The sequence below is a fragment of the Epinephelus lanceolatus genome, chromosome 3, assembly GCF_041903045.1.
Source record: "Epinephelus lanceolatus isolate andai-2023 chromosome 3, ASM4190304v1, whole genome shotgun sequence".
In the NCBI taxonomy this organism is placed as follows: domain Eukaryota; kingdom Metazoa; phylum Chordata; class Actinopteri; order Perciformes; family Serranidae; genus Epinephelus; species Epinephelus lanceolatus.
This window is the reverse complement of record NC_135736.1, coordinates 25,914,088-25,938,789: the sequence shown is the minus strand read 5'-3', so window position 1 is coordinate 25,938,789 and position 24,702 is coordinate 25,914,088. Positions and strand designations below refer to the sequence as shown.

At 39.7% G+C, this 24,702-nt stretch overlaps 1 protein-coding gene across 3 annotated transcripts in view; it reads right to left on the bottom strand.

The window, feature by feature from the left end:
• The window catches only part of fbxw7 (F-box and WD repeat domain containing 7), a 164,367-nt gene that overhangs the window by 108,423 nt on the left and 31,242 nt on the right, over window positions 1-24,702 (bottom strand). Inside the window, exon 1 of one of the 3 annotated variants that reach the window (XM_033624668.2) lies at window positions 3,692-3,871. The exons of the other annotated variants lie outside the window; for them this stretch is intronic. Coding sequence (XP_033480559.1) covers window positions 3,692-3,856 — 165 coding nt within the window. The 5' untranslated portion in view covers window positions 3,857-3,871. Of the gene's footprint in view, window positions 1-3,691; window positions 3,872-24,702 lie in introns of those variants that run through there. 3 annotated transcript variants of the gene reach the window in all.

Here is a 24,702-nt window from a genome sequence, read left to right as displayed (position 1 = left end):
AAAGATTCGTTGTTTATCTTCTAAATCCGCCGGGTTGCTGCTATGCATTCGCTGGATTATGATGGCAAACCTACTGAATAAACACACAAGTCACATAGCGTGCTTCCGTAACATCTCAAACCATATGTGGAATTGAAGGATAGGCACCAGAGCTTTATCTACAATGAGGCAGCTTCTCCCTCTGACGCTGTGTCACAGATTCAGCAATGCAGACAGCAATCCAACCCAATACACAGTGTTAATCTGTCACCATCAAAGCAGCAACTATCTCAAGATGGAAGTTTATTTACTTTGAATCCATGTGTCCCTGAACCAACACGCAGCTGACTGCACACATTATTGCAAAAACTAGGGATGCACTGATTCTGCTTTTTCTCTCAACATACCAAGTCAGATACCCAAACTACCACCTATTGTGTACCATTGCTACAACAACTCCTGCTCCTGTAAATATAACTTCTTAACTGGGAGTGGAGATGTTCATAAATCAAACTTTTCTTCAGGCTTGTGTAAACTTTATTAAACTGTTTATACAATTTAGAAAATTGTGTTGCTGCAATTGCATAACTAAATGTGGACTGGGCACATCTGGCCAATACCAGAGCAATTCAATAAGATCAGTATCAGCAGGCAACAGGCTTTCACTACACAAGAACAAGACACTATTCAAATGGTAAAAGGCTGACTGACTTGTTTAGCTGACATTTACTGACTATAGTTAAATTATCAGTGTTCCCCATTTTGCATGAATGTCAACAGCGCCATTATCACAGTTGCTGCAAGTCAATGTCATTAGAAATAAACCAAAGGGCTCCCTACATAAAAGACCCTGTAAAAGTCACCACTTCATGCCTCCCTCATGTCCATATCTTTACCCGTGTTGTTTCCCAAATTAAGCTCCAATCTATAATCTTTTTATACTTTTCATTATTTCTAGAAGCCACTAAAAATTGAACAGGTTGTTCTAATGCGAGCAGTGATTCATTGCATCGTGTCATATTCCATTACACCTGCCAGAATCTGAAAATGCATCCTCTTTACATGCACAAGGGATTCACAAGATATGTGACCTGTACTTAGACGGAGATGGAGATGGAACTCATGGAAAAATACGATCTGGACTACGAAGGTAATTTTTGAAAGTATTTACAAATCAGAAGCTGTAACACTAAAGGCCAATTCATTCAAGATAAGAACCCAGTATTACCGTTTTTTGGAGTTACCTGGTATAGCACACAAGACAAGGTGGCTATTCTACAAAATCTTTAGTGGGTTATCAAAAGATATTTGTAAAAATCTGAGGATCATTCAGCAGAAGGACACAAGGTGTGAATTAAGCAATGAGGAATGGTTGGAAAATACTATCAAATTCTGGGAGATATATAAAGGAAGCAAGGGGGAAATTTAGGATTTACTTTACTCCTTCGAAGCTGTACAGGATGGGTCTTTATGTCTGGGAATTTATGTTGGAAATATGAGACAGAAACAGGAACATCTCTACATGCAATCTGGGAAGGTAAACTGGTTGACCCATTTTGGGAAAAAGTTGTGGATCACACAGGGAGGAAGTGGTTGGGTATGTCACTACCGAAATCACCAAGGTTGTGCCTTATGGGGGACCAAACAGAAATACCAAATGTACCAAAATATGACCTTGTTGTGATAAATGTAGGGGTCGTCACAGCTGCTCGAGTGATCCTTAAATTCTGGAAAAGTTCACCACCTCCAGAGTTTGAAAAATGGAAGGAATCTATGTTTGAAATTGTGTCATACGAACACGTTAGCTAGGGTCAGCAATGAAGTTGAAAGCTTTAAGAGGTCATGGGCAGGCTTTTTTGTTTGCAATGTGTCTGCTGAACTGTAACAATGTGGTGTTGAATTGTACCGCTGTGGTTGCTAAATTACTATCATGGGTATAAGAATGTGAAGCTACCAGGTGCCTGTGGATATGTTGAGTTCCATAAACAATACTGTCGGTTTGTTCAGATTTGGCTGGACAGATAAATAAAACAAATTTGGATTAAAAAAACAAAACATGCAAACCTCTCCAAAGAGTCACAAGGCAGCTTAAAAACCCAAATGGTATTACAATCTTACAGCCAGGATTGTTTGTGGACTTTTCTTTATCTGTATAAAGGGTCTACAGATAGAGAGTGGTTGGTGTATGTTGTACAGACTGTAAAGCAAATTTGTGATGAGCCTCTATGAACATAACTGACTTGACTCTTTCAGACATCTGGCAAAGCTACCAAACAGGAAACAAATCTCAGTTGTCAACGTCAATGAATTTTAAACAGTAACAAAGCCCCTCAGACACAAGATGTCGCCGAATTGACTAAATTGTTGCATCTAAGGTCTGATCACAGTCTGTTTATTCCTTATAAAACTGGAGAAGGAGGACAGTCTGCTTGCTCTACTGACATACACGCTGTGAATACTTAAGTATGATCCTACTAAAACCCATCTTTCTTCTTGTCCAAACAATATGTATTACTAGTATTAGATTTGCAAGTCATGTTTCTATATTTACACAGGCATCACATCTTTAAACGCACATGCCAGGCATTTACTAGCAACTGTGTTTTTCAAAACAAAACAGGCTTTTGGAAGACAAACCTTCTACACATCATGTGTTGAATGCCCACTGAGTCCAGCCTCTTTAGTTGATCAGGATCAAAACAGCTGAGATATAACCTCTGTGATTCAATGGAAAACAAAAAGGGCATTGTATCCTCTTTGCTTTGGTATTTTAGTCTTTAATAACATCTAAATCTATTCTGAAACAAAGACTAACGCTCAAACAAACACAACTTAAAGCACTCAAAAGCAACAGACGAATTTTATTCTTCTGACTAAACGTTCAAGTGGCGAGAAAGACTTATGTAAATAAAGGTAAGTGGAATGAGTGACTCATGGATTTGTCCTATCCAAGAGGTAGTGGGCTGAGTAGGTAGCATGCAAAGCAGTTCCATCCTTAAGGCTCTTTTGTATCAATGACTTCCATCAATACATGTGAGGCTGTAAAGACAAGTAGTAAAAACAACAAGTACTATGCAAGGGCACAAACTGTGTGTACATCTGTAGTGGCAGTGAGCTTTGTAAGACCAAGTAAATAACATATTCTGCAAGTCATAAAGAAGTATATAAACTACAGCGCATCACAAGGCAGTAAAAACATTATTATAGTTGAACACACATTTCCTTCCTGTCACATAACTCTGGGCATTGTGATTTAAGCCCATATGATCATCATGCCGTTACATACATTTCTCAAAGTAGTCTATCATAAATACAAAAGGGGTCTTTTTTTCTAAACATTTTATTGTGAATAACACAAAGGAGGGAAATTTGGCGTACATTTTTCCAGGCTAATCCTTAATTTAAAGCTTTTATTCTCTTTATTTACAGACTAGGTACATTTGGTGGTTCACTATCAGGCACAAGAGGTCACAGGTTCACTACTGGTCAAACATCTTACTGAGCAGAAGTTTATTTTTGTCTTTTGAATTGCACATAATCTCAGCTAATGTAGCTTTAAATGGTGCCGATAGGCCTTTTTAATGCCCACATGAGGTCTCTAACTAATCTTAAACTGTGACAAATTAAGATTCAGCTACGCAGACTGCACTTCCAAATCTCCTCTATGCACTACATAACAGATGAGAACATATTTTTCGGGAGGCTCACATACTTGATCTGTCTCAGTGAAAACCAACTGCTTTGACCTTGAGGAAAAAGTCACTGGTCCCCTTTTGTAAGTCTTCTCCCTGTCTTGGTTGTATGGTCCCGGTGCTGTGGTGGGAAGCATTAGACCTATCTCAGATTGCACAGCCCCCCCTCGGGACTGCCAGTTCATTGCTGTGAGCTCAGAAGAGGAAGGCTATGAATAGCTAAAGTTGTCCCTGCCTTTTACCGGAACGGCCGAGGTTTCCGTAATTAGTTTCCTAAACACAGCATGAAATGTGTTTGTTGTTATTGTTGTTCAAACAATTGTGAGCAGTGCAAACAGGGTGAGGGAGGCTGACCCACAATAAAAACGTGTTGCTGATCAAACATGATAAACGTAACTGATTTCTGATTTCATTGTTGGCCAAGAGATTTACTGTATTTGTTCATCTATAGGCCAAATAACAGTTGTGTTTTTTTTCTAGACAGATTGTTATCATCCACCTTTCAGGTGGATCATTCTATGACTTTAAATGCACCTTGAAATAGCAAGCAGACAATCATTTCAGCATAGAAGTATGTACAACTATAAGAATTGTTCTTCTGTTGTATTCTATTAAGTGTTTGAATTGGTGTTTTGGGGCGTCTGACACATAGAAAGAGTCTAGGAGCACTTGTAGTGAACAAAGACTTGGCACACAATCTTCAGTATTGCAGGACTAAGAATAGAGACTGATGAATGAAACTTGTGCATGCAAGAGCTATGAAGTGGACAAAAATAGCTTTGGGAAGCTGGGGAGGGCAGGTGTGAATTTATGTCTCCCAAAGCAAACAGGTGACACAGGTGCCCAGGAGAGCCTCTGAGAGCAAACAGAGGAAATGAGATCAGCGATTTTTATTTTTTTATTTATTTATTTTTTAACCAAAATTATGGCATTGTTAAGTTATGGGGCACAATTCTGTCCATTGTAGGGTGATATATAGATATTATATCAATATCATGATATAAGACCTGATATCGTCCTAGATTTTGAAAATTCTGATACTGTAAGTGTTGTCTTTTCCTGGCTTTAAAGGCTGCATTACAATAAGGTGATGCAATTTTCTGAACTTACCAGACAGTTTGAGCTGTTCTATTATTTGCCTTTACACACAGTTGTAACATCCACATTACTGGTGATAATTTATCAGAAATCTCACTGTGTAAATATTTTGTGAAAGCACCAGAAGTATATTATATTCGGTAAAAATATTGCGATAGGCTTTCTGATTTTCTCCATAATACCCAGAGCTAGCCAGTCGTTTTTATTATTTAACGTCTTTTACTGATCATGTTAGCTTGATCGCCAATAAACTAACATGTCAAAACAGACAATAATTAAAGCTGCTCTAACAACGATTTTATACCAACAGTACATCAAATATGTGTAATATGAAACTCATGGTGAATTATTACTAAACTCTGCAGTCTGTCTCAGCCATATGGAGCGTTTTAGCATCTTTCAGCTCATTGTTTTGGTTTTTGTGTAAACTCTACTCTCAGTCTTGTTTTTAAGACATACAAGCAGGGTTTTCCCTAGCTCAGAAAGGGGCTTTGGTGGTGATGTCTGCAGTGCACGCAAAATTTTTGGGGTATACATTTACATATCATGCAAATGTATTAAGCGATGCCATATCTTCTACAAGTGATTTGCAAGCACTAACGTTACACTAACATTACACTAGCTTTAAGCCTAGTGTAATGTTAGTGCTTGCAAATGTATTAAGCGATGCCATATCTTCTACAAGTGATTTGCAAGCACTAACATTACACTAGGCTTAAAGCTAGCAAGCTACCTAGCTAGCTAACCATAGGCAGCTAGTTAGCTGTAGTGTTTGCTAATCACTCCTGCTGACGTTGGTCAGCAAGAAAAGCCAGACATATCGCCACTGCTTTTGAATACTGTATACACATTAGCGTTGGGCTCAACACGTTACTTTGATCTTTGATGAATCAAATAACTCGATTATTATTGGTCTAAAGTCGTGTCACCAGGCTCTTGTTATTGGTCCGAACCATGGTGATTTAACTTTGAGTGGCTGCACTGAGATTTGATTTTTTAATTTATTTATTTTTTTTTTTTTTTCCTCCCTTACCCGTTCCCACACCCCTCTTTGGCGGAGGGGATTTTCCATTGGCGGAGGGCTAAAACGGCTTTGGCGGCCACCAAAATATTTTCTATGCAGGGAAAACCCTGACAAGACAGGGTTCTCCTTAAAAAAGCTGCATAAAAACACTATGCCCTACCTGGTCAACACCAAACAAGGAGGAAGAACAAGACTGGCTACTACCTGGTGGACCACAATGGAGCCTTTAGCATCTACAAAGAAAGATAGTTCCCTCAGGAGTTGGTGGAGACCAAAACAGAGCTACAAAAAACAGGTTGGAAAACAGAGTGGAAAAATATTGGACTTACGTTTTGTCAGGTGGCCAAAAACACAAACTCCAAACAAATGCAAATGTTATGTGTCTAGTGGATGTGTAAATAATAGGGCTGCATGATACGCACAAAAAAAATTATATTGCCATTATTTTTTAAAAGTTATGGAGAGTAGCGATCTTAGTAGGAATGGTAATTTCTACATTTCACTTTCACTAAAAAACAAAAAAATAGAGAAATATGATGATGATGTTTTTTTTGCTGAGGTCTGTAGCAAACAATCATGATCCCTTATGTCTGGAATATGATCTGTAGTCAGGGGCATCACTGTAGCACCACAATGCTGCAATATAATGGTATGTTGTGACACATTTTACCGTTATCAAAAAATGTCTGTTCCTGCAATTTGGATGTTGCACTTGGCCATATTGCAGTTCTGATAATATCTGGAATAAATGTGCAGCTCTAGTAAAGGGGCAACTGTTTTTGCTAAAATAAACACCATAACAATTCGTTCATTATTCAAATGCGTTAGTTTTTTTAAAAAAAAGACGAAAAAGATAATGAACAAACAACACAAAGAGAGTTTCACTTCTTTAAAGTATTTGTGCAAATATAATATAAGCTTATGCTGAGCCCCTTTAGCTAGCCAGTTTGGGGAGTGCCAACTTAAGACAGATTTCCTTTTATTGTGCCCTTAAACATGTTACTATTTATGCTTAGTGTCCAAAAGATTTTCCATTTTCTTAGAATAATAACATGTATATAGATCAGTCTTGATAATGTGTGCCCAGCAGTCTGGCACTGTAACATACATCCAGACAGTCCCTGGTGGAGCTGCTGATGAGGAGGGGGAAGTGCCAAGCTGGCACTTCACAGATAAAGCCACAGCTGTGGCACGCACAGACTTTATTACTTTAGCCTTGTGCACAGGCTCAACATGGGGCACTTCAGCAAGAGTGTGTTTCTCTTGGGTAGATCTGGACTCAGTTCTCGACGTGCTGTGATGGGTGGGTAACAGGTATGCATTAACTTTCAATGGACAGCATCAGAGCAGCAGTTAACCTGCCTGCCCCACCACACAGCTGACATCCAAACTCATTCCCTACTGTTACAGAGGAAAACTAAAACTGCAAGTCAGTAAAACCTTTCTCAGGAGCTAAATTAACAGTTTAGTGTTCCTTGTTCCTATAATACTCAATCACTGTTCATTCAAATTAAACTCAAAGGCATACTGAGATACCATCTAGTCATGGCTGTGATTCCTCAAGCCAGAAGTAACACATTTCAAATTCAATTTGTTATTTCAAAATTATTTCTGGGCATGTCCTGAGCTAATATGCAGTATCAGATCAATAAAGCCATTTTAAGTGTTCTGTATCACTTGTAAGGTCTAATCTATTTGCGACACCAATTGCGACCCCCAGCACCCTGCCTACTGCCAGAGAAATTATATCTGCAGTTATTTTGATGAATTCTTGTCTCTCTCCTGACAGGCAGACCCCAGGTGTTGAAAGTGGGCAGACACCTCTTCCACCCTCATCCTTAACACAGGAGCACCCCAGGGCTGCGTTTTGAGGCCCCTGCTGTACTCCCTGTTCACACAACTGTGTAGCTACTTCAGACTCCAACACCATAATTAACTCTGCCAACTTTGCTGAGAGAAGTAGAGGATCTGACCCACTGATGTCAGGACAACAACCTCGTTCTGAACGTCAGCAAAACTAGGGACATAACAGTGGACTTTTGGAAGAAGCAGGCAAGGACCTATGCGCTCCTTAATATCAACGGGTCCTCGGTGGAGAAGTATAGATTCAAATACCTTAGTGTCCACATCACTGAGGACCTGACCTGGGTGTTGCATACTGACACAGTAGTAAGAAAAGCAAGGCAGAGACTGATTTCCCTCAGGCATCTGAGGAAATTCTGGGTATCCCCTCAAATACTGAGCAATCTCTACTGCACCATTGAGATCGTCCTGACAGGGAACATCACTGCCTGGTACAGAGACAGCCCCGAACAGGACCGCAAGGCCCTGCAAAGAGTGGTTCTTTCAGCTAAACACACTATAGGCACTGCTCTACCCCGCATAAAGGATGTTTATACCAGACGCTGCAAAGATAAGGCCAGGAGAATCATTAAAGAGTCCAGCCACCCGGATAACTGCCTTTTCATTCTGCTGAGGTTGGGAAGAAGGTACTGGTTACACCAGGCCAGCACTGAGAATCTCAGGAGGAGCTTCTACCCTCAGGCCACAAGGATACTGAATGATATCTTATTAGGGATAGACTGATATGGATTTTTTAGGGCCGATGCCGATACCGATTTTTTTCCATCACCCTTAGCCGATGACTGATTATGGACTGCCGATTTTCTTGAGCCGATATTTGGGGCCGATACTGCTTTTGCTCCCTCAATTTACATCAAAAAAATGACACAATGATAACAAATATTACAGGTCTCAAGTTTAAAATAAGAAACATTTATTGAACAGTAAAAAATACTAAAACAAGTTGGAAAGTTGAGGTAGAACAGGTAGAATATTATTATTATTATTATACATTCAAATAAAAAAAAGAGTTCAGTGCTCTTAAATCTTCCAGTAATGTCTTTATAAAATAAACAAATATTTAAACTGAAGCATAAATAAAACAACAACTACTGTACACAGTAGGATTCAACAGCTTTGTTCAACTTAACCACATACTTTCAAATGAAAAAAAGTGCCAGGGAAAAATAAATCTGCGAACCCACACGCATATCGGCCGATGCCGATACAAGTAAAAAACTCAAATATCGGCCCGATATATCGGCCGGCCGATGTATCGGTCTATCCTTATATCTTATCCTAAAGATTGGCATTTATTTATTACTACTGCTACTTTATCTTGACAAAACTGACAATTATGACATTTTACTGAAATCATATTTTATGATTTCCATGCAACAAATAAAATGCCTGTGAAAACAAATGACGATCAGTCAATATCCCGAAAGCTACATTTATGAAAATAATTTTGTCATATTTGCTGAAAGAGTGCCTGCAGTCTGAAAGAGGTACATGAAACAGTCTGTGGAGAAAAAAATCATGTCCCACCTTCCCTTCCTACTGCTTCTAATGGAATTTGTGAGAATTTACCACAGCTTACTGAAAACAACCAGAGTCAGTCAAGGAGTCTCGAACACAGCTGTCAGATTCAGTTACTGTGTTGCCTATTTCTCGCCTGAAATGTTTTCTGAAACATATTTAGTGTACAGTTTAGCTGTAATATGAGAAAGGCCAGTGGGCGGTGTTTTGTTTCGGCTCGCCTTTTTCCAACGTGGCCACCAGGTCCCAAACTTTCTCATGCTACAGCCAAACAGTACACTAAATATGTTTCTGAAAACATCTGAGGTGAGATATAGGCAATGCAGTAACAGAATCTTGGTTAATATTTGATCAGCGCTGCTTAGTTTAGTTTAAGTGCGGTAAGGCTATTAGAAGTGCTACAAAGCAATAAAGTAGGCAGAGGAATATGATTTTTTTTGTTTACATATTATCTGTCTCATTTATCACTGTGTGAATAAAGTGGCAGTTTCAGGAAATATCACGAAAAACTTTTTTTTTTTTTTAATAAAAAGTTACCAACTACAGCTTGAACAGAAAAACTCTCAAACACAGCTAATGGTTTCCACCACATAGCCTTTACAGCAGGCAGAACTCTTTTATCATGTCCCATTAATCCTGTGATTTCCCCCTCTTTTCATAGGCTGCCAGTAAATGGCTGTTTTATTTAAGTTGGTTGAGAAAGTAATGTTTTAAGGTTAGGAGAAATTACACAAAATTTTCTCTCCCATTAAAAACAGTTCGGACAGAAGTTCATGAAGACACTCGGGCACAATTAGTTCTGAAAGAGTAACCAAATGTAAAACTTTACAATTTCTTGAAAATGTTTCAAGAGTGTGACTCTGAGCAGCAGAACAAACTTCATGTAACATCTGTCACCACCACTAGCAATAAAGTGGCTTTTGTCATTAAAGTATGGTTTAATGGGGTGTAAAGATTGTCTTTTCATTCCAGTAACTGAGGCTATATTGCGCACTGAAATCATTATGGTCAAAGTAATCACTCTTTTCTGCTGACCTTTGCTTATTTATAAATCAATGCTGTCCGAGTTGGAGGTTGACTGTCTAAAAAAAGTGAGGCATCTATAAAGATATCAATTACAAATCATTCAAGTTCATGATTAATATGCTTGTGAGGAGATTCTGTGTTTAATGATGGATTATGAAAACTGAGATCCTGCAGGGGCGAAAGTGTGACAATGATCTCCAGCTTTGAAAAAGATGAAACCCAACTTAAAAGCGTCTCAATCGTTTCAAGGCCACTGGACACAGTGAGTGCATAAACCTCGCTGAGAATAAGGGAAGGAAAAAATTAGAGGAATGAGCTGAACACCCTCAAATGGCAGCAATAAATCACACCAATATGACCTTAATAGAATAGTGGGAGAGAGTGGAGAAAATATTGGCTGCCCACAAAGCACATGGTAACAGATATAGATCGAGGAGCGGATGTATAATGGCTCCACTTAAAAAAAAAAAAATTTTTTCGAGGATTCCTTACAAAGTCCAGAAATCCTATAAATACACAGTGTTTGTTGAAACCCTTCTGTCTCCAATTCAATACAGAAGCTATTAATCAATGTTTCTATTTAGAGCTGGTGCCCTGTGATGTCTCACAGGAAGAAAGTGAAACCTCAATCCCTGAGCCGCTTGACAGAGGGACAACATTTTTCCACATTCATTTCCACAGTTTCAAGTACTTCACTCTGTGACAATGCTTTCTGAGGAAAACAATAACTTCTGTTCAACATAAAAGTGACATTAAGGTTTTGTCTATAAGCACTACGCCTCCTCTAAAACTGTCACTCATTATCTCTTTATTTGAATTGTTGCCACGCAACAGCACAATAATACCACAACATTTTCCTTTGTGGATTTCTATCATTACTCATGAGAGCATAAATCTTCTTGGAAACTTAGAGAATCAGTCTCCTCTACTGTGAGAATGGCTTTCTGCCAGAAGGACTCTGGAAGGGACTTGAAATCCCAGTCAGTGCCAGCCAACTATTAAAACAGTCATGTGCATAACAAACAATGAACCAGAGGGAACCCTAGAAGCTACAGCCATGAGACAGAAGCCTGTGTTAGAGCAAAGTCACACTCTCATTCACAGACACTGGCACGTGCACACAAGCACTCAGACACACACGCAATCTTGTTTGGCTTTTATTTGTTCCATTAGAAAAAGCTTTTTCTCCAATTGATGAGGGGCAGCAGTCACTGTAAACCACAGGCAGTCTGAAGGCATTCATCCATTTAAATGACTCTGCTAGCTGAAAGCAAGTCCACTGTTGTCAAGGCAGCAAGACAGCCATTAAATCACCTGGTTCCATTAAAGAATCAATTGCTGTGCTGCTCCCCCTTGTAGCACACTTCTTATACCTCAGAAATTGTTTCGGACAATCACAGCAGATAAAGAAGGACGCTGTACTTCACACGTGGTGCTTTCTGCAATATGATATCGGGCCCCATATGTTTTCTGCATTGCACACGGGTGATAACACATAAAAAAAAACATACAGCTGACTGATCAGGTGGGCATGGAGACACAGATGTGGCCGTGCCAGTGGGCGCTGACGTATTGTTACCTTTGGTTGAGGTGGGCAGCCAGTAGCCAGTCGCTGCAGCTGTTCTGAAGTATGGCTGGAGAAGAGGTCTGAGCAGCACGCTGTGCGGCCCAGTCTCTTCATCAAAGAGGAGATGATGCTGCAGCCACAGCCACACATCGACTTGCTCATTAGTAGCCTGGCTGTTCTGGGGTTAGAAGACGTGTGGAAAAAAGGAGCCAAGCTGCAAGCCGCAGCCACTTCCTGGTCCTTGCCGAATACCCTCAGTTGTCCTCCCAGCTGATGCTTTTTCTGTTATTATTCCACATGGTGCTGATCCACAGGTACTCCATCACTCAGATCAGGTTGGTTTAATCTACAGTCCACATAATACAGATGCCGATGCTCACCTTAATCCACATTGAGGGCACGTGAGTTGAGAAGTACAGTTTGTCGGTCCATTTCCCTCATGATTGCTTCTCACTTACTCCACTCCCTCTGCTGTACTTCTATCTCTTAACAGCAACGCCTCCCGTTGTAGCACCCTCTCTTTTTTCCAAACTCAATCCCATCCACAAAACACCTTCTCCTGATATTGCAAATAATACTCAGGATGCAACGTCTGCAACTACTCCCTTCTGTCTCCTACAATTTCCAATGCGTTTCTTTCCACTCCCTCCACTGCCTTCGGCTGCTGTGCAATGAGGATGCTATCCCCGGCAACGCTGCTGCCACCACTGTACAGCCCCCCCCACCACCACCACCACCACCACCAGCAGCAGCAACTCCAGCGGCAAACCACTCAGACTGAGCTCCTCCAACTTGCCGATAAAAGTGCTTCCCTCATATGACATCTGAGCTCCTGTTTGTTCCATTAATTGAGGAAGCAGTGGACAGAATATTATAAGAAATCCAAGCCACTCTGCATGCACCAGAAGGACTGATAAGCAGGATACAGTCAGGGATGCGGTGGGGGAGGGGTCCAGGGTAAGCATTTAGGAGAAAATAACAGAGCAGACGGGATTATTATGATAATAATCTGTCACAGTGGTCAAGATGTCGCCGATGTCTGCCGTAATAATCAGTGAAATAAAATGGCCACTTCAAGGCTGCAAATGTATGACAATGACAGTTTCTCTCGCTGAACCAAATAAACACTTGGAAATCTGCAGTTATCAAGCTTGATCACAGCAATTCATAGTTAATAAAGCATCACTCCAGTGTGTTATGGCATTTTTATGATATTTCATTTTCTGAGTCATTTCCTGACAATGTCTATTAGTCACACTCTTTGCCTTTTCTTTTGACAAATAACTTAATTTTGTGGTCCTTTATCTATTGAGTTTTGTTTACACATGTATGCCTTCCCTGTGTTTATCTGTTTTTACCAACAGCAACTGGCTGAATTCAAGTTGCAATAGCCGTAAAAGTACAGTTTAGTATTGCAAATTTTGCGCGGCTATTGTGTATCTATACATGAACACAAAGTATTGATTTTTTTATAGTATGTTAAAATGCCTAACTTTACAGCAGAAATAAACACGTGTACAGTCTGTTACAAAAAACGATTTTGGTCTCTTTACCCAATTTCCCCATTCATGACAACTGTACGAGAGGTTAAATTTAATATAACTCACGTTTAAATGTTATTAAAGTTTAAAGTCATACATAATTTTAGTGCGTGGTCACTTTGAACGACAAGTGGGTACCACTGAGTGACTATTTTCCATTTTTTAGTTCATAAAAGTCAACTGTAACGTTATTGTCTTATTTAGCATTTTGTTGTGCTAAGAGACTCGCTAAGGAGTCAGATTTTTTGTTTTTTAACCTCTTTTTTGGGGCCTTTTTTAGCCTTAAATAGATAGAACAGACAAGTGTGAAAGGGAGAGAGAGAGAGGGAGTGCCATGCAGCAAATGGCCATAGGCTGGAGTCGAACCCAGGCCGCTGCGGCAACAGCCTTGTACATGGGGCACCTGCTCTACCACTAAGCCACCGACGCCCCAGCCACTGACGCCCCTTTTAACCTCTTTTTGATAGCGAAAGTTAGCATGAGTATTGTCACACTTAACCATAGTTGTGAATGCACCATGCTAACAAAGCTAGCAGCTAGTGTCAAGATGGCGAAGGCCAAAATACCAGACACGAGGCTTTAAAACTAATGTCCACAAAACAAAGGGTGAAATCACGGTGGTTACGTCCATTTTTGTATACAGTCATGGTCTTGACTAAAACACTGCTCATATCCATGCTATTGCTATCCTTGCTAATGATATTGACCTTGACACACTAGAACAGCAATCTGGTTGCCACCTTAGCAGAATACTCCCGACTATCAACCACACCCCCACTCTCTGTTTGCAAAAGAACACTGAATGAAAAACAGGGAGCGACTCTGGCTGGAGTGCTTTAAGCTTTTATTAATGCGACTAGAAAAAGTACATTCTTATACGCTACATGCAGCCAGCATGTCTGTGATTAGTGCCAGTGCAAACATCTGCAATAAAAAGTGCAGCCTTTGTAATTCCCTTGTGTGTCAACATCTGCCGCAGCTTCAGTGAGACTGAATATTCACCGCTCACTTTATCACAGATGTTTAACCTGACGAGCCTAGTGATGCTCGGGGACGACATGAACATTGCTCAGAGCAGAAGCTAATAGTCACCAAAGTTGATGAAGCTGTAAGGCCTGGGGAGGGAGAGATAGCAAGTTGGAGGGGCGGTAATAATGGCACGGCAAAGATAGGTTGACAAAAAAAACTGAGAATGGGTCCTCTGTAAAAGGAACTGCAGCAGCTTGCTATTAATAGCACCGGCATAATAAAGTTAAATGACTTTTCAAAATCACTGCCTGCTATCACCACCAATACAAAGACAATGAAAAGTGGCAAGGCTATGCAGATGCAGCAAAGTACCAACACTATTCAACTGAACTGACTGTTTCCCCACACATGGCTACAAGAAGCACGTCTTCTAAAGAACTATCAGATAATAAACAGTCTATTGATTAATAGGCTCAACAATCAACATAAAAATAAGGTATCATATTCCCCTTTTTGACAGTCATGGGCGGGCATGGGGGAAAGGGACTTTCATTTTCATTACAACAGGGCTACTGATGACGGCTTGTCTTGGGTGATGACTTTCAAGAGCAATGGGTTGATCCATGGCTAGTGCCCCTGTTATGTTTGCTGCTTGTGTTTTTCCACAGCAGGGCAGGTAAGAGAAGTTTACCCGTTGGAGGTGAGCTGTTTGCAGAGGTGCAGTAAGAGCCTATCATCTGCAGCTCTTCATCAACATCTCACTGTGGCAGTTTCTGCTTTCACTTTCCTCCCTGCCATATTATCAGACTTGCCTTCACTGAAGAGAAGCTTCTAACAAAGTTCCACTAATTCAGTGATAAATTTAATTTCCTATACATTCTGCAAAATAAAAGACCCTGTTATTTGGTTATGTAAAAACTTTTATTGTGAAGCAGAAAAATAGGGAAATGCTGGGTTTTCGAGCAGCAACTTCACACAACTTCTAATAATGCTGATGGCAAACATGAAACAGTAAGATAAATCTGATATCTAAAGTACAAACAGGGCACAAGAGAGAAACTACACTCCAAACCACAGAGATTCAGTTAGAAGCTACAAAAGGACTGAGAGCTAATCGCACAGACAGAGACTTTTAAAAACGCAACACATAGCTTGTTTGAGGAGGAGCCGTGGAATCTTCCACAGGTGGCCGCAGTTGGCGAGATGTCACTGCTACCCGCTTAAGGACAGGTGGCTCGGCTTTTGGGCCTACTCTGAAAAGGGTCCAAATCTGGCACAGCTCAGCGTGGCACGATGCATCTAAACTCACGATGGGAATGCACATCATCGCGGCATGGCTTTAGCCGACACGGCCAGAAGTGAAAGTGGAAAAGGCCCAATATTGGTACTTCTGGTGCTGATTTTATATGTACTGCAATTTCTGAAATATTGTAGTTTAAAGCTTAGTTGAATTAGTTGAATCATTAGTCAATCAACAGATAATTAACTGGCAGATATTTTTGATCAATTATTGGTTTCAACCATTTTTACAAGTGAAAAATAAAAATGGTTCCAGACTCTCAAATGTAAAGATTTGACGCTTTATTTTGTCTTACATCAGGAGCTCTTAAAGTCTGACACAACGGGGGCCCTTTGTCAGACAGAATTTCTTTTGCCTATTAAGCAAATTGGCACCATTTAAAGCATGCTGAATGAGCTTTTAGCAGTTCTTATTTGTAATGCACCCGTGGATGTATAAGCAACTATCACTAGATTACTTTGACATTGAAGAAAACTTAAAAACGTGATGATTTTCAGACGAGTTCTGCAGGCATGAAGAGCGTCTTTTTATTTGCGATGGACATTGGAGATGATAAGTCCTCTGGAACTGTATATGTGTTTATATCTGTGCATTAAGATTTGGCGGAGCTATGGCTCAGAGAAGTACTGCAATGTTTACTGCAAACATTGCCTTTTTCTGAAAATGTATGGACAAACGATCAATCTTATAATTGAAATGTAAATTTTGAGGTTCACATTTATTTTCCTCAAAAAGCCAATGAACCGACTGTACAAACATTAGTCATAACCCATTCAGTAACTCTGTGTGTATGTGAAGTCTGGCTGTGTGTGTTTGTTTGACAGCTCAGACGCTAACAGCTCTCCACCAGTTCTTTGACATTTCCAACAGCATTGTTCTTTTTCCTCTTGTCTCTTTACAATTATGAAGAGGGATAATAAAACCTCAAGGTAAGTGCAACATTTTCACTCAAACAGAAGTGTTTTCAACTTGTGCAGACTCGTCTCATCTCAGCTTGGCCTGCTCAGAGCAAATCTGGGTCCAGCAACATCCACTAATGTCCTTGCATCGAGTTTATGTGCCAATACGGTGCCTCTAAAATTGGCTTCATGTTTGAATACACCTTTAAGAGGTCAATTAAAGTGTGTATCCACGGAGAGCACAAAGAATCTCTGCCCCTGGGCTGTCCACCCTGCTCAGTATTCTACATGCTGGCTGGCTGGGTTAAATGACGCAGAGAGATCCACTCTAAAATCGACTGCCATTAGTCTCTTTTCAGGTGGCTATTGCAAAAATGACAAGAACTGTTATTGCAACATCCGTTCATTTGGGTGAAGTGCATCATGATTTGGTGTGCAGCTGTGACCAACTGCCAGTTGTGCCCAACATAAAAAAAAGGTGGTGAAAAGGGTAATAATGAAGCACTTAAAGCTGTTCTCCGTGCTCACTCACTGGCACATCTTTGTGCTGTTGATGGGAGCGCTACTAAAGGTGACACCTCACTGTGATTCATTGCAGCAGAGATTTCCTGAAACACCAGGTTGCTGTCTCCGCGGAACAAACAGCACATCGGGAGAGAAATTGAACACAGCAAACACAGGGACCTCTATCTACAGTCATCTATAAAGAAAAAGTGTAACACTGTCAAACTGGAGCAAGGACAAAGGGTTGTATTACAAAAAAGTCCAGCCTTCACATAATGTATACAGCAGCCAACATTAAGGCAGTGCAGTGACACAGTCTTTCATCTTAAATCAGAATACTCCATAAACAAAAATAAGCATCCTGTTTACGGTTTTGTTCTTTTCTTGGCCAGGACTCACAGACAGGGCAGGGTAAGAGGGTGCCCTGTTCATTATTTATGAATATTGCTTTTCACTGTGTCAGCTCACTGCTTCAGTATTGATCCATAAAGAGGAGACTCACTGCACCATCGCGGAGAGTTTCAAAGCAAGACATAATGACTCAAGGCTTACATGCAGTGCTAGGTAGTATCAAATCCCAGTGGGCAGGCTAGACTGGCATGAATATCACTAGTATTGTTGTTTGTCCTATGTAAATCCTACATTCTGCAGTGTGCCCACTCGAGTAATATTCAGCACTGCATTAACAGAGCATAAGCTTTACAGATCAATACTGGGCTCTATAATGATCTGTGTTGATTCTTGTACTCAATGAGAAGAATCAGGCATTAGACAAAGCTGTTGATGAGTTTACAAGTGAAATATGCAAAGTCATTTTAAAGCTATTACCACTGCCATCTCCATGTCATGACCTCATAGTCCTTTATGGACTGGATAAAATCTCTATAGTTTTAAAGCACAGGCTGTTTCTGAAGACAGAGAGCATGTCCCTCCTTACTACCACTGTACAGAAAAGAAGCCAAAATGTCCTGAATATAGCCGTTGCCTTCTTGCGCTGTGGAAGTCATTTGGAGCCAGTAGCAATATTTGCGGTATTAAGTTCTTGCCCATACACCCGTCCAACAAATTGCAAGCGGCCCCACTTATCCCAAGCACGCCAATTGGCACATAACTGTCAATCATAATGTCAAACCCCTCTTTTTATAGCAGCAAATAACTAATTAAAACGAAACGTATCCGAAAAATGAACACTTGAACAAACATAAGCATGTTAAGTACTACCTAAAATGACAAAAAAAAAACAACATCTTTGGAAAAAATGTATTTGACACGTACTGTTAGAGCCATTTTTAGTAAGTCCTAGATTCGTATTATTTTTTTGAGTCACTTTAATGCGCCCCCATCTCGGGAATCAGTGAAGACAATCAGTTAATATCCTCCATCCTGGAGCGTCGGTGGCTTAGTGGTAGAGCAGGCGCCCCATGTACAAGGCTGTTGCCGCAGCGGCCCAGGTTCGACTCCAGCCTGTGGCCCTTTGCTGCATGTCACTCCCCCTCTCCCCCTTTCACGCTTGTCTGTCCTGTCAAATAAAGGCTAAAAATGCCCAAAAAATATCTTAAAAATATATGTATATTATATATATATATATATATATATATATATATATATATATATATATATATATATATATATATATATATCCTCCATCCTACAACTCTTCACATATCCTACAAATCAATCAACTCTTAAACCAACTGAAGCACCCTGGATCATCGAACAGTGAGTAAAGTTAAACCAAAGACAGCGAGTTTATCATATCTCCCATTTTGGTGGGCAGCTATTTTTTAACTTGTTTGGAAGCCACAATATGTACTTTGATCTTTTTGTTTGGCCCATGTCCCATCCCCTAACATAATAACATGGAGGGGGTGGGGTTTATGACTTATACTGCAGCCTGCCACCAGGAGGCAACTGAGATGTTTTGGCTTAACTTTTGGGGGGCTGTCATGTTTTCCATCTTCATATACAGTCTACAGTTTAAAGGCCTAACAATGGATGACAACCCTTTGAGCTTCACTGTACCTGCAAGCTGGCTTTCTGAAAATGAAAGGCTATAAAAAATATTCATCAGACATTGATCTCAATGACCGATGTAAAGAACAAGACCTCCAACTCATACGACCACACAAGTTGTATGTTTGTACCCCTGAAAATTACCTACAGGAGCGTTTCCTAAGTAAGTGCTCCAAACCTAGGATGACAGAACAGCTCGTATGACTGTTAAAGGTCACAATTCTGAACAAGGGGATAACGTGAAATGGTCGCAGTTGCATTAAAACTTCCTGGTTAGGTTCAGGAAAAAACAATGGCTTGGCTCAAAATTGTTTGTTATTAAATTAATGTAAATGACTATGTTTTGTTGTTAAAGTAATTCTACATTCACTTTTGGATTCAAACGGGACACAAACACTGATCTCCTGGATTAATGTCCTGTGTTTGTTTGACCAGTTCATCCACCCCTCCAGTCCACCCTTATTGGACTTTCTCTCTCTTAATACGACATTGCCTGACTTCCTCCTTTGCTCCTGTAATAATTACTAGGGCCACTAGAGGTTGGTGCCTTACAAAAAACAAGTATGAGTTGTAATTTCTGCCTGTATACAAAGCACTATGTGGACCTACTTTGGAGGAGGACAGTCCTGATGTAAAACAAAAAGCAGCCTGACAGCCAATACCATTTTTTGGCACTTCAAATTTAACTTAAACCAAAAACCACCTCAACCTATCCCCTGGATGATGACAATTGTACTCATCTAACCACAAACCATCACCGTGTGGCTAAAACCAAAAGCTGTGTCACTGTTGTCTCATCAGCCATTGTCGTCTGAAAATGTGGCATCATCACACCACACACTGATCCCCTCACGAAGATAATACAGCCCATTTTAAAAACAATGATTTCCACTTATTCTGCGTGACTGACATGAACACATGTATAACCTTTAATTATCCATCTCTGATGCACTTCAAATTGAACAAGAAAAACGTTGACACAGAATGTTTTGTTCTTGCATTAGCGCTTTTCAAATCAGAATTTGGTGAGCAATAAAATGTGTCTCAGTGTGTCAGAGGTCTATATTAACACCTCAGACAGTCCATAATTGGAGAGGAATTTAATAGAATGGAGGGCCAACACAAAGTGAGAAAAGAAAATTTCTCACTTTGTACCAGATTGGCCCTCCATTCTACAGCAACAGCCTTAAAATATTCAACACTGTTTACTGTGGAGCTAAGCAGCACTAAAAGCACAACGTTTTCAATGCGAGCTGAGACTTCAAAGACAAGACGAAACAAATGCAAACCCTGCTGCAACCTGTCATTTTTTCAATGTAATGTTTCTAAATGTAGTCTTCAGAATAGAAAACAAGTAGCTTTTACAAATGATTTTCTGTCAAAGTCACTGACGAACCGACATCAATTTAAGATTTGTCCACATGTAAACGCCTTCTGCAAGGAAATGTTCAAACTTACTCAAGACAAATGTATATTTCATACAATCATGCATAGTGGTTGTGTGTTCACATTCTCAGCACTCAAAATATTTAATTGTATCACTACCGCAAATGCATCACTATACTTTGACTCAAAATGCACTTTATCCTTAATTATTCTCTAGCAAGGCCTCCTGCTATTAGTCTTCATTACTTAAAGATCACATTTCTCTTTATGGATTTTCAAACTTGAAAAATTACTTCTGAGCCATTTCCTAGGCTGCACAAAAATGATGGGATGCACCAGTTCCACTCAATCTCTCTCCTGATGCCAACTCTGATACCTAAATCGTTGTTATGGGCCGATCCAATACCAGTGCTCTTGTTTATCAAGGTACAAAGATACAGAATTTAAGACACTGCACATCTAGCTTTATGAAACCAATTGAGATATTTACAACAGGTTTAAAAACTTAACTACTACTGATGATCTCTTATTATTTGATATGGCTTGTGTTTGATAAAGTCAGATGTGATCATATTTCTTTTCTTGGCATGTAAGTAGGTTTATTTATGTTTAGAGCCACTGACAAAAAAAAGAAAAACACAAAAGAGAGGAGAGGGGCTTAACAGCAAGTAGCAAATCAGAGACTACCCAGCTTTCCTGTGTGTGTTTTATTACGTCTTTTAAAGCATTCACATGGCAGGGGAGGAGGAAAGATTGCATTGTGTATTTCAGTCATTTTAGACTTTCTGTGGGCTACTTGTTTAGGGATGTACCGTTTCTGGGCCGATACCAATACTGATGTTTAAAATTACAATTTGGACAATAGTTGACTCCAATGTTTCGTTGTTATTTATGTCGTTTCTGATGTTATTATGGCTCAGACACACTTTCCGAAATGAACATCCTCGGAGAGCTGCGGTCACATGGATGCACACATGGTCCTATTCGTAGTCCAACTGACAGTCTGCTTCAGCCCCCAGCAGTGAACGTGAGGGCTGAAAGTGAAACTAAACGATGCTGCTGGGTATGGGAATGAATATCTGTCAAATATCCAACTTAAAACTAACTTCACAGTGGTGGGGCAGCTGCGGCTGGCTTGAAAGCAGTGTTCTGGACTGTACTGGAGTGTGGAGCATGAGAATGGAGCATGCACAGTCAGCATGCTTGCTATGCCTACAGTCCACGTGGTCACAAAAAATGAGTTGCACGTGGACAACCAAATAGGGGTCCAGGTGGACCCTCGCTGACATGGGTGGATGATGAGATTTACATCACAAGGACCAAAGCAGACTCTTGCAGAGACGCGGACATGAAAAAGGTGTATTGGCCTTACATACGTGGTTATTTCGCCAAAGTATGAGTGTGCTCGCTTTTCTGAAAATTGGGCCAATGTAAAAGAAATATATCGTCAAAATATTACCAATTTGTTCCGTTTCTCCTTTTGTAAAATGTCTTTGTTGTGTCGTACACTGCCCCCACCATGTCCAGTGTTACTGTTCCATTTTGCCTGGATCCGTTAGCTTTCAGACAACATGCACAAATATGGACAATATGAACACAGAGTACAGACAGAAGGCTCCGTCTGTGTCCGTGTACACATCTAACATTGAGCATACATTAGCCTTGCATTTCCAATGAAAATCTGCTTATTTTCCATGTATTTATATGGGTATATTGACTACCATGTCCTTGTCAGATCCTTTTATGTAGTCAATAAAAAGAGGAGAGTGAAATGCTCTGAAGCAGGATGTGACCTCTGCAACTAACAGCCTTCCTTCTCCCTCACACTGACTCCCTTCCCCCCTTCCAATGTTGTAATAAAAAAATGTAACCACTTTGGTTAGTTGCTGCTTCATTTATTCAAGCATAATAGACATTTTTGTTTATCATATTGTTAGAGGTAACAGGAAACAGCACAGATTTCTGACAAATATAACACAAGCTCATTGCCTTTAATGTATGCTAACTGATAATGCATAGTCACCCCCCAAAGACCTATGCTGAGCCAGGAAAAACCTGCACTTTCCCATTTACTTGACTGAAAGTATGTCCAAACCATTGACTGTTACTGTGTATCATGACAATATCTTATGATATACCATATTCATACTGCCTATCCCTAAAACCCAGATAAAACTTCTCCAGGTTAATCGTAAAAGCATATTGTCTTTATAGTTACACGTGTCATGATGTCATGTAAAGTGTTCTCTAAGAGTCAATTACTTCCCTCTTGTTCTGCAAATTAGAAAAGGTTTACCTGCCTCTATATCCTTGATTTAACATTTTAAAGTCATGATCCCTTCACATGTATAAAGCCTATTGTGCTGCGACTGCTTTCTGCCGAGTAAATCTACAGCGCGGTCTTTATCAAGGAGACTGATGAAGCCACTAATGAGACATTAAGGCAGACTGTTGTGACCACTGTCTAATGGACAAAGCTTAGAGTCTGAACTCCCCCAAACAAAACAAGGCAATCATTAACGTTATCAGAACTTCGCAGAGGTAAATTATTCACCTAACACTGACCTAATCGGTAGTGTTTAAATCAAATGACAAGCAACACGGTTTGAAAGAGCAATAAAATTTGTAGACAAATTATTTCAGTGGTTAATCAGGTGGCAAATGGTCTCATTAATCTCTACAAACCAATTTGTGGTTGATACATTTAAGCGGGCTTGCAAATTATGTCAATTTTACAAGTAATTATGAAGCTCCCAAATTCTGACACACTGAAAGGAAAAAAACTGATTGAAGTGAATTTATATATAAATTAAAGTGTGGTTCTTCGCTGTTTGTCTTACAGTTTGCATCATGGCAAAAAAAAAGTAATCTATTTAGTTTCTGTTACAATCAATAAAATGTTTTATCTTACACTGGACACCTTTTTTAAACTTCATAGCACTGTTGTTTTATTGTCTGTACTATTTTATTACATTTTTACTATTTCAACTTGCACTATTTTAACTTGTGCGCCATACATCTTAGGTTCGCAGGCTCAGGGACTGTGTCATGCTGTATAAATGTTTGTGTTCTTTTACATTGTGTAATTTATCTATGTTGCCCCTCGATCCCAAAAACTGTTTTCTAATTCTGCCTTGCACAAGAGATGTATGGCAAAATGACAATACACTGAACTGATTGATTGATTGCATTCCCATCCTTTTCTTATTGGGTCAAATATATTATACATTTCTTAAAGTTAGAAAAAAAAAGATACAAACCAAAGATGCTCTCAAGCCTTTGTTAAGATATGGAGGTCCTTTCTGGATATTTATGACTCCAAAAGAACCCCTTGATAAAGAGTAGGGTAGAAGCCAGAAATGTCCCATTACAGCAGTGAGCATTTCCCCCTCTCCTCCACTCCTTTTTCCTTTGGTTTGAATAATTAATACAATAATTTGATTATCTTATCGTGTTTTCCCTCCTTCACCTTAATGTATTCTGTAACCTGTAATCCTTAAGGTGGGTGGATAGGGTGGTAAGGATGGGATGGCGGATTTTAAATACATATTTGATAAATAGTGCTTCATTGCAGAGGTGAAATCAAGTCAAATATACAGGTTTTGTATCTTTAACTCTTGTGGGGTAATTTTATAAAATATATTTTTTTAAAAGAACAAAAAATTAATATTAAAACAATGACACAAATTGGTGCTTTGTTAAACAAAAAAAATCCTCAATATGACCACAACATTATACGGAGCTCACAGACAGAACATTTTCTCTGAGTAGGCTGCACTCTAGTGGAGAAAAGGCAGACTGTGGGTTATTCCTCTCTACTTGAAACTATTAAAAGCATCAGCGTGAATTCACTGGCACATGTATTTTATCAGTTATTTTGATTCTCATCAGTAAAACCTTCAATGATGAGGTTTAACCTTTCACCAATAACACAAATAATTATAATTTCACTAATACATACTTGATATAACCTCAGAAAATGACACAGTGAAGTCGATTTGTCCGTCATCAGAACTCATCTCTGGGCACTGCGCCAGTCACCAGACCAAAAAGAGTTCCCATAAAGTCACAACTTCCTGTCTCCCTAACACAGGGACAAAGTAGGATTTCCTGTTTCCGACCTGATCTCAACGGCATGAATGACTGAGAAAGTGTTAACCACACCCTCAAAGGATGACACAGATCCTCACATCAATACCCATCTTTCCCTATTACACTTACAGAGCAGACTAAAAGCAAAGCAGTAAAATAAAAACACAAACAAGTTCATTTGATTACAGATCCCCTGTCCAACATTCCTTATACAGAGAGATAAAATGTTCA